The sequence below is a fragment of the Trichoderma citrinoviride genome (genome assembly GCF_003025115.1).
Source record: "Trichoderma citrinoviride strain TUCIM 6016 unplaced genomic scaffold BBK36scaffold_8, whole genome shotgun sequence".
Classification (NCBI taxonomy): domain Eukaryota; kingdom Fungi; phylum Ascomycota; class Sordariomycetes; order Hypocreales; family Hypocreaceae; genus Trichoderma; species Trichoderma citrinoviride.
Genome location: NW_020194716.1, coordinates 1573063 through 1584822, shown reverse-complemented (window position 1 = coordinate 1584822; position 11760 = coordinate 1573063). Strand labels below are relative to the sequence as shown.

The window sequence follows — 11760 nt, the reverse complement described above, 5'->3', positions numbered from 1 at the left end:
GGCGAAGGCCGTCGAGACACGGAGGGGCATTCGTGATTACTCATCAGGCAAGTAGGTCAGAAGCTCGACAGCGCCCTACCTTACGTTGAAAAGAAGTCGTCATTGGGAGACTCACCGGCATCCCATATTGTAATGGTGCTCATTATACGTGCCGTATCTCGGACAACGTAATATGCCCGGGTGTAGCTGTGCCGGTACCTCAACTGGTATGTTCGGTCTCGCAACCGTTCGCCTTGCTCCTTCCTAGTAATCCGCACCTTCTGCTGCAGCTGCCTCGTACCTTCCATGACGGAGACCAGTGTCAACTGGCTGAGTCACCTGATCAGCACTACCAAATGATGTCCTTTTGCTTCTACGACTTCAGACTTCAATCCACCGACATCCGTCTTACTCGCATCACCACGTCCCGATCTCAAGCATTCTAGCGTCTAAATCAGGGACGCGCAGCAGTTTCGCCTATTGAGCCAGTCTCGCTCGCCGACCACTCGTTGACGTACGCCAATCAGATATACATCCAGCTGTGAGGCAGTTAGCTGGGGCTTGCTTCTTATTTGCAGGGCGTGGGAACGGACAGGGAGCGGGGACCCAATTGCATGAGACGCGGGGCAGTGCTTTTTCGGTGCAGTCCAGCCAGTCTCTGTCTGTTCCGTCTCTTGCTGGGACTAGACCCCGAACCTGAACTGGACTGACAGCCGGCCAAGCACACGCACAAGCACGGCACAAGCGACACACATGCACGGGCACAGGTACAGGCACAGGTACAGGCACAGCAGCAGGGACAGGCATCGGCATAGCCATAGGTTCTGGCCCGGGGCTCCAATGTTTCTTTTCGTGCGGCCCTGAGCACTTGTCCAGGTCTCTTTTTTCTCAGTCGTCAGAGAGCCCGACATGTCGACAGCAAAGGCGACCAAGAAGAGCGCGTTTTCCTGCGAACCATGTCGCCGCCGCAAGGTGAGCCTCGCTGCTTAGAAATTGTGCCATTGGCATGTCTCTGGCTTCTGCTGGAGAGGACGAAGACCAAGAGAGGAGAGACGAGACGAGACGAGACGGAGCTGACTCTGCTGGTGGCTTTAGGTCAAGTGCGGCGGAGAGCAGCCCATGTGCCAGCGCTGCGCTGCTCGCAACGACGATTGCGTCTACAAACTGTGTGACTTCAGATCCCCCTTCAGGCTTATCTACATCTGCCTGGTGGCTTTTGATCGTCGTGGCTGACACCCATCTGCAGGAACCCGACGCTGTCCTACACGCAGCGGCTGGAGGATCGCATCAAGGAGCTGGAGGAGCAGCTCGCAAAGGTCACGGCTGCAACGCCACCACCACCCGCAGCCACCGGCAGCAAGTCTCCTGCGTCGAGTCATCCAAGCCCTACAACCTTAGGGGGCGCTCAGCAAGACAACCGGCAGCAGATTGACGACAGCATAGCCCGGAGCTTCCGCGGTCTCAAGATAGACGAAAAGGGCGGCGTCACCTATCATGGAACCACAAGCTTCTTTAATCTTCCCAGTGATCGTAGCTCTGCGGCCGTAACTGCCGACATGCACGCTACCGCAACTGACCTCGAAAGTCAGCGGAGGGAGCGCCTCGTTTCGAACGCATGGCAGCAGCGCATCTTGGAAGAGTCATCTGGGGTCCCCGTACGTGTCCCGATGTGGTGTTGGTTGCTTGAAAGCTCAACTCTCATGCTTTACTCTCTCGCAGGAACCATTTCAGACGCTTCTTAATGTCCATTGGTGTTGGATACAACCCCTCTTCAACTTCATCTACCGACCAGCATTTACTCGTACGAAGCCCTTGTAGCTTGCCATGGCTCTCCCCCCTCTCCACCTCTCTATTCCCCATTATTTACGAATTCTGTAGGCGATATGCAGTCCATGGGTCCGTATTACTCACATACACTGCTCAACGCTGTTCTCTCTCACTCAATACGCTGGGCAAAGAGCGATCCCAAGACGAAACAGATTCTCGATGAGTCGTACGACGGAGGCGCCGTCTTTGGCGAGCACGCACGCAGTATGCTTTTCGACGAGCTCAGCAGGGGAGTATGCACGATCCCGACGGTTCAAACATTACTGCTCTTGAGCGCACAGGAATGCAGCCTTGGGAACACGACCCAAGCCTGGACGTACAGTGGCCTGGCGTTCCGGCTGATAGACCACTTGGGAATATGCGTGGACGGGGATCGATATATCAGCTCGGTCCACTTCACTGACGAGGACGTGGAAATCCGACATCGAGTCTTTTGGTCGTGTTATTTCTGGGACAAAATCATCAGTCTGTATCTTGGTCGATCGCCATCACTCAAGCACACAACGGTGTCTCCCCCTCAGATCATGTGTAAGCCTGATAATGTCTCCTCGTCGTTGCCCACACTCACGACTGTCGTCACCGTTGATGCTGACTGCTGTTACTTGTTGTTAGTCGACGACTCTGCTGAAAACGAGCTGTGGGTTCCCTTTGGGGCGCCTCCACTCCAAACCGCCCCTTGGAAGTATCCACCTGCTACCGCTCATTCGGCCTCTTGCTTCCTGAGCATGTGCCGGCTGTCAGTCATATTTAACGAAATCTTGATTCACATGTACGATCCTCTCATGCAGAATACCGAGTCCGAGGTGCTCGAGTGCCTGGCGACCCAGGAGCCGGCTCTCCAGCAATGGTGGGATGAGCTGGCCCCGTATCTGAAGCTCGAGCCCATGGCCTTGCCCAGCCTGGCCCCACCATCTCACATCGTCACGACCAAGTAAGTCCCTTGCCGTCCCAAGTGCCGGCCTCCGTGACCCGCTAACCGGCCCAACAGCTGCCTCTATCACACCTTCAAGGTGCTACTGTACCGTCCAATGCTCACCCGGAGAAGATTGGAGGACGACGTTGCGTCGAACCAACGCTACCTCGTCGAGTGCGTGTCATCCGCCACTGCCATCATCGCCATTTTTGATCTCTTCTGCCGAACCTTTACCATGAACTACTGCGTGCTGTCACTGGCGTACAGCGTGTACATCGCTTCGTCGATATTCCTGCTCCAGGTCCAGGCTGCCCCGGATGATGGACAAGCCCTAGGGCGGCTCAACTATTGTATGCAGGCTTTGAAGCAAGTCAAGACTTTTAGTCCCGGTAAGTCAAGAATCAGGCGCAGCTTTTCTTCGTTTCCGCTTGTCGCTCAGCTCCATGCTGACGCTTTGTAGTCATCGGGAGCGCCATAAACGCATTGAATAGGGAGCTCTCAGCCGTCGGCATCTCGTTGGACGTGCCGCAGCAACAGCAGCCACCCCCGATCCCCGTCACCGAGTTTCCTCTGGTGGCCCCAGGGTATCAGGCTGTCGATGTACCCGTCGACGCGTCGTCACCATCGCAGCCCCAGGCTGCTCATCCACTATTCCAGGTTCCTTCAACTCACAGCTATGGCACCCATGCAATGGCCATGGATCCAGGCATCTTCGAGGCCATGTCGTCCTTGGAGCCACTCAGTGTCCGAGTCGGGGCCCTTCCCAATGTGGACAATCAGAATCCTTTCTAGTGTATATATTGAGCGCTTCAAACGTTCAAAGCGTTATCCGTAGCTCAAATAGACCCTGAGCCAGGCCGGCCAGGCGGATATCCAGTATGACTTGTCGTTGGAAATCCGTGGATCTACTTCGCGAAGCGGTTTTGGTTAGGCTCGGTTCGAACGTCGAAATGGTGTATTGATGAGGGATTGGATTGCAATGGTAAGATATGATATCACGAATGCCAAAACGTTGTTTCTTTTGTTTCTTGATTCATTATCCAGGCTGTTCAATGTGGAAGCAGTGAGATCGCATACCAACAGAAGTCCAATACAGGGAGAGAAAAAGATTGTCAAAGTACACCTGGATCGGTCAGGGGAGGGCCTTTTTATACACGTTTTTAGGCATGATGATCAGTGGTTAGATCGGGATATGGCGGGGCGTCATCCGGGAAAGGCTCGGCGATGATCCGGATGGAGTCGATCCGGTTGACAAGGAAGGGAGAAGCAACATGTCACTGTAGGTGCGTGAGCTTGGGTACTAATACTACTAGCATCATGTAGCTGTAGCGCGAAAAGGGTGAGAAACGCTGGGGCGGAAGTTGGCCGAATATGATCTGTTTGATCCAGAAGCCCCATCGCTCATCGCCCGGCTCTCGGCTTCCTCCTGGAAAGCGTCAAAATAGCGTGGGAATGGTGGTACTCTTTTGTAGACTTGATGATTTGATTGCGGGGTTTGCCTTGGAACAGGGAGAGATTCAGTCCTTGCATCGATCTACTGGTTGGGATTTGGGGCAGTACCGGTGCTTCACGTATGATGGGGTGTATACCATTACGTCTTTGTGGAAGGGGACAAGTGAATGCTCTTGTGCTGGGAACGGCAGAGTATTGAGACTGTTTGGGCGGCTATGAGATGTGTGCCGTTCTCAACTCTGGATTCATTGGGACTGATGCTTGTCAATATGATGAGTTCAAGATGTGTACATGTACCATGCCTCAGCCGATCTACCAGGCTCGACTCTGGAACAAGACGTGATTCGATAGTCACTTCTCACTCGACAACACGCCAGGATGAAGAGAGCACCAATGGTCTTCTGAGGGTGAGAAGAAGAACGCCTGCTGTTGACTGGTCACTCTGGCTCAGTTGAAGGATCCTAAGGATCGCCCGAGTGAACGGATACCTGGTGATGCGACCAACGACAGCAGCTAGCCGACTGTAGCCCAAGCTTGCAACCATTCGGATGCTATTCGTGGAATTATTCCGTGTAGTTAGGGAGGGACGGACTGAGAGGGGGAGGGGGGAAACAAGACATTGTCATACGAAGTACATACCTAGAGATCATAAGCTTCTGTAGAAGCACTCCTCTCTTGGCGATGAGTTGACGGTTTGTGACATGACAAGCCCCGTGAGCAATCAATGTTCCATGTTCCTACCTGCGTGTCGGGTTGCCTTTCCAGTGGAGAGGTTCGGATATAATAACCCCTAGTAACTATGGAGGAGAATGGAGCAAGACGCAAGGGAGAGCTTTGGGTCGGGTTACTATACCCACCAACCCACCCCTGAAGACTGTCATCGATGACGAGTGCTGACGGTAGTAGTGCTAGAGATAGTACATCGTAGTTCGTGCAAGATGGGGTAATACAAGCATCTCTTTCGACTTGGACTAACAACATGAAGCACCACCTCGTGAGCTTGTTCGGTCACGCAAACCCGTTCACCTTACTCTCCAGTACAAGATGATGAAGAAAGAGTGCTCTTCCGAGTATGGGCAGTAGAGCTGTAAACCATGGAAACATCTGAGCCCGAGTTAGCATTGGACTTGTAGTACACGCATCGCAGCACCTGGAGGAGGGAACACCACCACCCCCCCTTCACGCCAGGCTTATGCAAGCTCCGCCCAAGTTCTTACTCAAGCCAGTTGGACGAAGGATTGAGGGAGTGAATGAGTGAGTGAGTGAGGGATCATGAATATGCACGAACTTGACAATCGAGAAAGAAAGGCCGGCTGGCTGACCCCCCCGGGGAGGAGCTTCTGCCCCGCAGAATAAGGGTCAATATCCACGACAAAACTGGATTCATGGCGGCGTCTACTCTACTCGAATCATGGCATGGATGTACTGTATGCACTCGCACATATATACCTACCTAACACACAGCTCTCATACGAGTACATGATGCCGATTGCCTTTTACCAGTCTTTTCTGTTCCGGCTCATCAGGGCTTGTTCCCGGGCGCGACACTTACGCAAACCGGAAATAGGGGGGGTCGACGGGAGCAGCCGCATTGGTCCGTCCGCCTGGGGGGGTGCTGTTGGTTCATTTGGCTTGTAGCCGCAGATTAGCGTGAAGAAAGCGCAGAAAATCAGAAAGTGATCGACCTGATTTATTGGATTCTTCCGCAATGGAGCCTCACCCAACCAAAACTCCACCAGTAATACCGGCCATTGATACCGTACACGCACAAGCTTGCTGTGGGGACTCTCAACTGGAGAGCCGAGGAGAGGGAACAAAGGAAGAAAAGAAAAAGAGCTTTGTTGGGCGTTCTCGGATCGGAAGTTGGCCGATGCTGGTTCTAGACCCCACACAGGACGGAGCTCTTGACTTGTTACTTATTAATCTACCTTACGGAGCACCTGCAACGCGCGTAGTAGCATGTATATGTATGTACGAATGACAGAAGCACAGCATGAACCCGTGAGGATCCATATAATGCTCCCTCTTTGATGCAAGGGGGGGCGCCGCGGGTTCGTGCGTCCCGGCGACTGCGCAACACCACGAATCGCGGTTGGCGATGTTTTTCTGGGCTTCAAGTCTCTTCTTTGTGGTGTTTGTGTGTGTTCTTGTCTCTCCTCGCTGCTTCACGCAATCTCTCCCCTTTTGACCTGCAATTACCTTATCCAGCTACCTAGTTGGCCTCAGGCATCAGGCACGGCACAGGTCCTCGATTGGGCCAAGGGCAGGCAAATGGCAATAGAAGGCTGAATGTCGGCTAAACCACTAACAGTACTGATTACCTACCACCGCACCACGTGCGAGCTCAGCCATCTGGTAGCCTCTACCTCGTCCGCGAGCAGTGCATGGGCTGCCGCCTAGCAGATGGGAGCGGGGTCGCCATTTGCCATCTGCCTGGCACGGCAAGAGAGACGAGGCCGCGTTGGGAAGAGCTGCTTGCCAGTAATATCCCAGCAGCACTAGAGGTTGCCTCTGGCTGGGCTGGGGCGTGGCCGAACCCTTCCATTTCCCCTTCTATCGCGACAGATGCGTGTGTGTGTGTGTCTCGTCTCGTCACTCGCCCAAGTTCTCGGAGGCCGGAGCTCAGCCAGAATCCGCGACGACCATCCGGGAGACGATCGTGCGCGACTCATTGAACCCCCTGACGCCTTCCGATCTGGGACCTTGCCCGAGAGATTGCATTACGAAGAGAGGAGCTGAGGCCCGAGCCTAATTCAACGACGGAGGCCGAGACAAGAGGGTCCAACCGAGGAACGATCACTGGGGCTGCCCAGCCTTGATCCCACGCGTTTAGCGGCGTCTGCTCCCAAGTGCCGGCATTCGATCCGATCTGCTGACTATTGGGGTATCGCGAGTGCTGCGGCGCGCAGTATTGGATGGCAGCGTTGGTTGGTTCGCCATAGCCGCTGCCAGACGGCCATTGAGAGCGCAGGATCGAGGAGGGGGGAAAGAGGCGGCAAGGCGGTTCGATTCCAACGTTCCGTCAACAAGCGGACTAGCCCAGCTTCGAGACCCTGCGGGGGAGGAGTCAAAGGGCGACGAGTCAGATCTGCAGAAGGGTCGCCGGAACGATCGCAGGAAACAAGGCCGGCCGATCATGGCTGGGCCCAACCTCTTCTTCGTCCTCACTGTCTTAGTTATTGCCAGCGGGTCTGTTCCAAAAGGTGAGGCAAAGGAAAATTCCGTTGGAGAGAGCAACGACGCCGGGCGGCTCTACTCGGGCTCATCTTTTGGTCGATGTCCATCGTCCAGCCCCCTTTCCACACGCCCGCAACGGAGGAGCAAGAAAGGGACGAAAGCTGACATGCTGCTTAGGTTACGATGAAGGCGGGTTTGCTGCCGTGGCGGATATGCCATCCTTCCTACACGACTACGGCCTCTTGGACAGACAGTGGACGGGCACCAAGCATGATCTTGTCCAGTTGAAAGCCAACATCACGTCCTTCAATGTCCTCGGCGCAGCGTTTGGCGCCATCCTTGCCCTCCTTGTCACAGATAGAGTTGGGCGCCTGCGAACGTGGCAGGCCTTTATGGCCACGTGGATGGCCGGCTTCTTCATCACTACGTTTGCGTCGGGGATACTGGGCTTGTTGCTCTTCTCGCGGCTGTTGTCTGGTCTGGGCGCTGGCGGTCTCACCGTTGTAGCACCCGTTTACCTCACAGAAATTGCTCGGTCAAAGTCCCGCGGGATGGTGGTGTCCGTGTACATGGTGTTTCTGCTGTCTTTTCTCATGTTTGGTTAGTCACTCACATCACCCTCAACTCGTCTGTGTGTGTCTAACATCGACGTATTACAGGATTCTTCATCAGCTATGGCGCCAGGAACTCCCTACCCCCGTCTAGGGCGCAGTACCGCGTTGTGCTGTGTGTGCCTATAATTTCTGGAGGCATTGCCTTGTTCTTATCCCTTTTCCTCAAAGACACGCCCCGATGGCTTGCTTCCAAAGGCCGCAGCGAGGAGGCTCTGCTGGTGCTATCCAGGCTGCGGGGGTCGCCTCCCAACGACACTGCCCTCACAGGGGAGTATACCGAGATTGTCGACCAAGTGCGAGAAGTGAAGCAAAGCCTCTCTGGCACCACGACGTGGATGATCATCAAAGAGGTTGCCACCGTCCCCAGCTATCGCAAACGCTTTCTGCTGGGCTTTGCGATGCAGACAGTTGCCCAGTGGACGGGCGGCAACGGCATCACCTACTATATCCCCACCATTTTTCGGTTCGCCGGCGTCCACAGTGACAACATCTCCCTGATCAACTCGGGCGCTTACGGGGCGCTCAAGCTCGTCTTCACCATGATATTCACGTGGGGGCTCATTGACATCATTGGGAGGCGCGTCTGCTTCATGACTGGCCTGTTCATCCAGGGCATCACCCACGTCTACATGGCCGTGTACATGGGCCTGTGGATGGACTCTCACAACAAGCCCGCCTCTGATGCCGCCATTGCGTCCGTCTTCATCTACGCCGTTGGCTGGTCCATCGGGCTCTGCACGATCCAGTACCTCTACGGCACGGAGATTTTGCCCACGCGCATCAGGGGCGTCTGCTACGCGTTCAACATGACGGTGCACTGGTTCTTCCAGTTCGCCGTCGTGCGCGCCACGCCATCCATGTTCGAGAGCCTCGACGTCTGGGGCGCGTACGTCTTTTGGGCGTGCGTCTGCTTCGTCGGCCTCGTCGTCCTCGGCCTCTGGGCGCCCGAGACAAAGGGCGTCCCGATGGAGCGCATGGCCGAGCTCTTCGCAGGGCCTTGGTACATGGGCTGGAGGGCCAAGCTGGGCGCTCTGCCCCCCCGCCGCGATGATGACGCCGACGGGGACTCGCTGCAGAGGTCGCCGTCTGAAGATCCGGGGACGAGCTCCGAGACGGTTCAGGTGAAGCCCAAGATGAAGGATCCTTGATTCCTTTAATCGTCCTTGTTTTGGCATGTAATACTAATGTATATATCATTTAATTGGTTCTTTTTATTCCCTTATTTTGCCACGACTTTCTTGGCTTCCCTTTTTTTATATATATAGCAGAGCGGGCGTGGTAGTATATACCTTATCAGATTGTATTAGTTTGTATGGCGTTGGTTTTCGGTGGACTTTTGGAAAGATATTCACTTGCAGGAGAACAATCAAGATAAATGATTTGATCCTTGACTGAACAGGAACAATCTCGCATTGGCTTCTTACACAATATCACAATAAGGATGCGGTAAATCAAGAATGCAAAGGCACACGCATGGAGAGTTATAGGTAAGTTAAGGCAAGGAGACCCCGCGTTTCAATCAAATTTCATCAATCATGGCTACCTATAAAATACACAGTTCGCATGTCCCAAAATCCAGCTTGAAGATGTTCCTCCGCTTCAGAGACAAAACAAAGAGAAAAAAAAAAAATCATCATACATTAGTAAGAAGGCAGCTGGTAGGAGCCCATCTTCCGGGGCGGCACCTTTGCCTGGAACATGCGGTCAATCTCGTCAAAGGTGCGGCCCTTGAGCTCGGGCACGAAGAACCAGCTCCAGGCGGTGGCGATGAGGGCGAGGCCGCCAAAGATGAAGCCCACCTTGCCCCGGAGGTTGGCTTCGTCGGGGTTGACCATGTAGGGGATGGCGAAGTTGAAGATGATGCCCATGATGGCCTGCGTGGCCGTGGCCAGGGCAATGGTCGGCGCGCGCAGCGAGGTGCTGCTCGCCTCGCCCAGGATGGCAAAGGCCATGGCGCCCAGGCCGACGTAGTAGAAGAAGGCGTAGACGACGGTGAGCGAGGCCTGCACCCACTTGGCGGCGCCCGTGGGCACCACGTCCATGATGCCGATGAGGAAGAGGATGGCCGTCAGGATGCACATGCACGTCACGAAGATGCGGCGGCGGCCGAACGAGTTCATGATGACCCAGCTGAGGATGTTGCCGCCCAGGCCGCAGGCGCTGACGCCGATGCCGAGATCAAACGTCTTCTCGGTGGGCAGGCCGGCGAGCTGGAAGAAATAGGTGGAAAAGCCCATGACGAAGATGATGCCCGTGAAGTGCTGGCACACGAAGACGCCCATGCTGATCATGGTACGCACCAGGTTGGTGCCCTTGAAGCACTGGATGAAGGAGCCCTGTTCCGAGGTGGAGGCCTCCTCTTCGGCAATCGTGGCCTCGAGCGTGGCAAGCTTCGCGTTGATGTCGACGTCGGACCCGTAGAGACTGCGCAGAGACTTGAGGGCCTGCTCACGCTTGCCGGCGCGAGCGAGGTACCACGGTGTCTCGGGGCAGAAGGGGAGCAGAACGATGAGGAAGAAGCAGAAGAAGAGCTGGATGGCAAACGGAGCGCGGTAGGCCCAACGGTCGCTCCAACCGCCGAAGCCCTTGATGACGGCGTTGGACAGCAGCTGGCCGGAGCCGATACCGAACTGGACGCCCGCAGTAGCGATACCTCGGAAGGCAACAGGCGCGCACTCAGAGGCGGCGAGCGGCGACAATGTCAGGTAGAAACCCAGGCCGAAGCCGAGGATGAGCTTGGAAATGAGGAAGGCGGGCCTGATGGTCGAGAACATCTCGCCAAAGATGCCGCCGGTGACGAGGGCAATGCCGGCCAGCAGCGCCAACTTGCGGCCCCAGCGATCGGCGACCCAGGAGCAGGCGAAGCCGCCAAAGAACTGGCCGACGCCGCTGATGGTGTTGAAGGCGCTGAGCCAGTCGGCGGGGATGACATAGTCATCTTCGGTATCGTACCAGTAGCCAAAGTCACGGCGGAACGACAGAACAGAGAGCATGCCTCCGTTGACCTGAGCGTCGAAGCCCCTGAAGAAGAGCACAGAGACGGTCAGCCATTGATCACTTGATGAAAGCAGGACGAGGAATGGATGATGGAGATTGAGCATCGAGAGTAAAAGCATGAGACTCACCAGCCAACTCCAGACATGGCCCAGTAAAAGGCCCAAAAGACGAGGGCAGGGTGCTTGATGAAGACTTCCTTGACGGTCAGCTCATGCTCATGCTGGATGTCGACCCGCACGGTGTCGTCCTTGGGATTGGCATCGTCGATGGCGGAAATGTGCGTTTCCAGCGGGATGCCGGCGCGTTTTTCGTCGTCGGAAGAGCCCATGGTGGCGATGCGGTTCAAACTGTCTATATGTTCACCACCGTCACTTGAGAAATTCTTTCTTAACTCCTTAGCAACCACCAGCAGGTGCCTTTGGATCAAGGACACTGCGAGACTATGGAAGGGCTGCTGACAGCGTAGTAGGAACGTGAGACAATCGATAGAACAGAGGCGGCCCGAGCTTCATATACTTGGCAGGACATGGCGCGAATCAATTGCTACAGAGTATTGCCATCGTGCATGGATCCCAAGTCTCGGTCCATGGTGTTGATGCATCCTGTTTTGCAAAATGCAACAAGGTGCCGGTGGAGAGTTCGGACCGATTCCGTGATTGGCAGCGGCTAAAGAAGAAGCAGTGACTAGTCAGAAGGTCTAGGACCTGGTCGGTCTAGCAGGAGGAGCGTCGAATGGGGTTTGCAGCCTGGAGAAGTCTGGGGTAGGCGTGGGTGCAGGGGAGCAAAAGATGGGGGAGGACG

The 11760-nt window shown here is 55.2% G+C and overlaps 3 protein-coding genes across 3 annotated transcripts; 2 read left to right on the top strand and 1 right to left on the bottom strand.

The window, feature by feature from the left end:
* Positions 1-1098: 1098 nt before the first annotated feature.
* BBK36DRAFT_1120253 (hypothetical protein) lies at positions 1099-3511 on the top strand (the record flags this gene model as incomplete). Its single annotated transcript, XM_024890678.1, has 7 exons — positions 1099-1145; positions 1226-1634; positions 1699-1780; positions 1858-2334; positions 2419-2726; positions 2817-3108; positions 3180-3511. The coding sequence occupies 7 exons, from the start codon at positions 1099-1101 to the stop codon at positions 3509-3511; spliced, it is 1947 nt and encodes a 648-aa protein (XP_024749330.1).
* A 3796-nt stretch (positions 3512-7307) lies between these two features.
* Positions 7308-9110, top strand: BBK36DRAFT_1120079 (general substrate transporter; the record flags this gene model as incomplete). The annotated part of the gene is made up of 3 exons (XM_024890656.1): positions 7308-7374; positions 7526-7948; positions 8008-9110. 3 exons carry the CDS (start codon positions 7308-7310, stop codon positions 9108-9110), a joined length of 1593 nt encoding a protein of 530 aa, XP_024749329.1.
* A 492-nt stretch (positions 9111-9602) lies between these two features.
* BBK36DRAFT_1120433 (general substrate transporter) lies at positions 9603-11287 on the bottom strand (the record flags this gene model as incomplete). The annotated part of the gene is made up of 2 exons (XM_024890696.1): positions 9603-10983; positions 11088-11287. 2 exons carry the CDS (start codon positions 11285-11287, stop codon positions 9603-9605), a joined length of 1581 nt encoding a protein of 526 aa, XP_024749328.1.
* Positions 11288-11760: the final 473 nt, after the last annotated feature.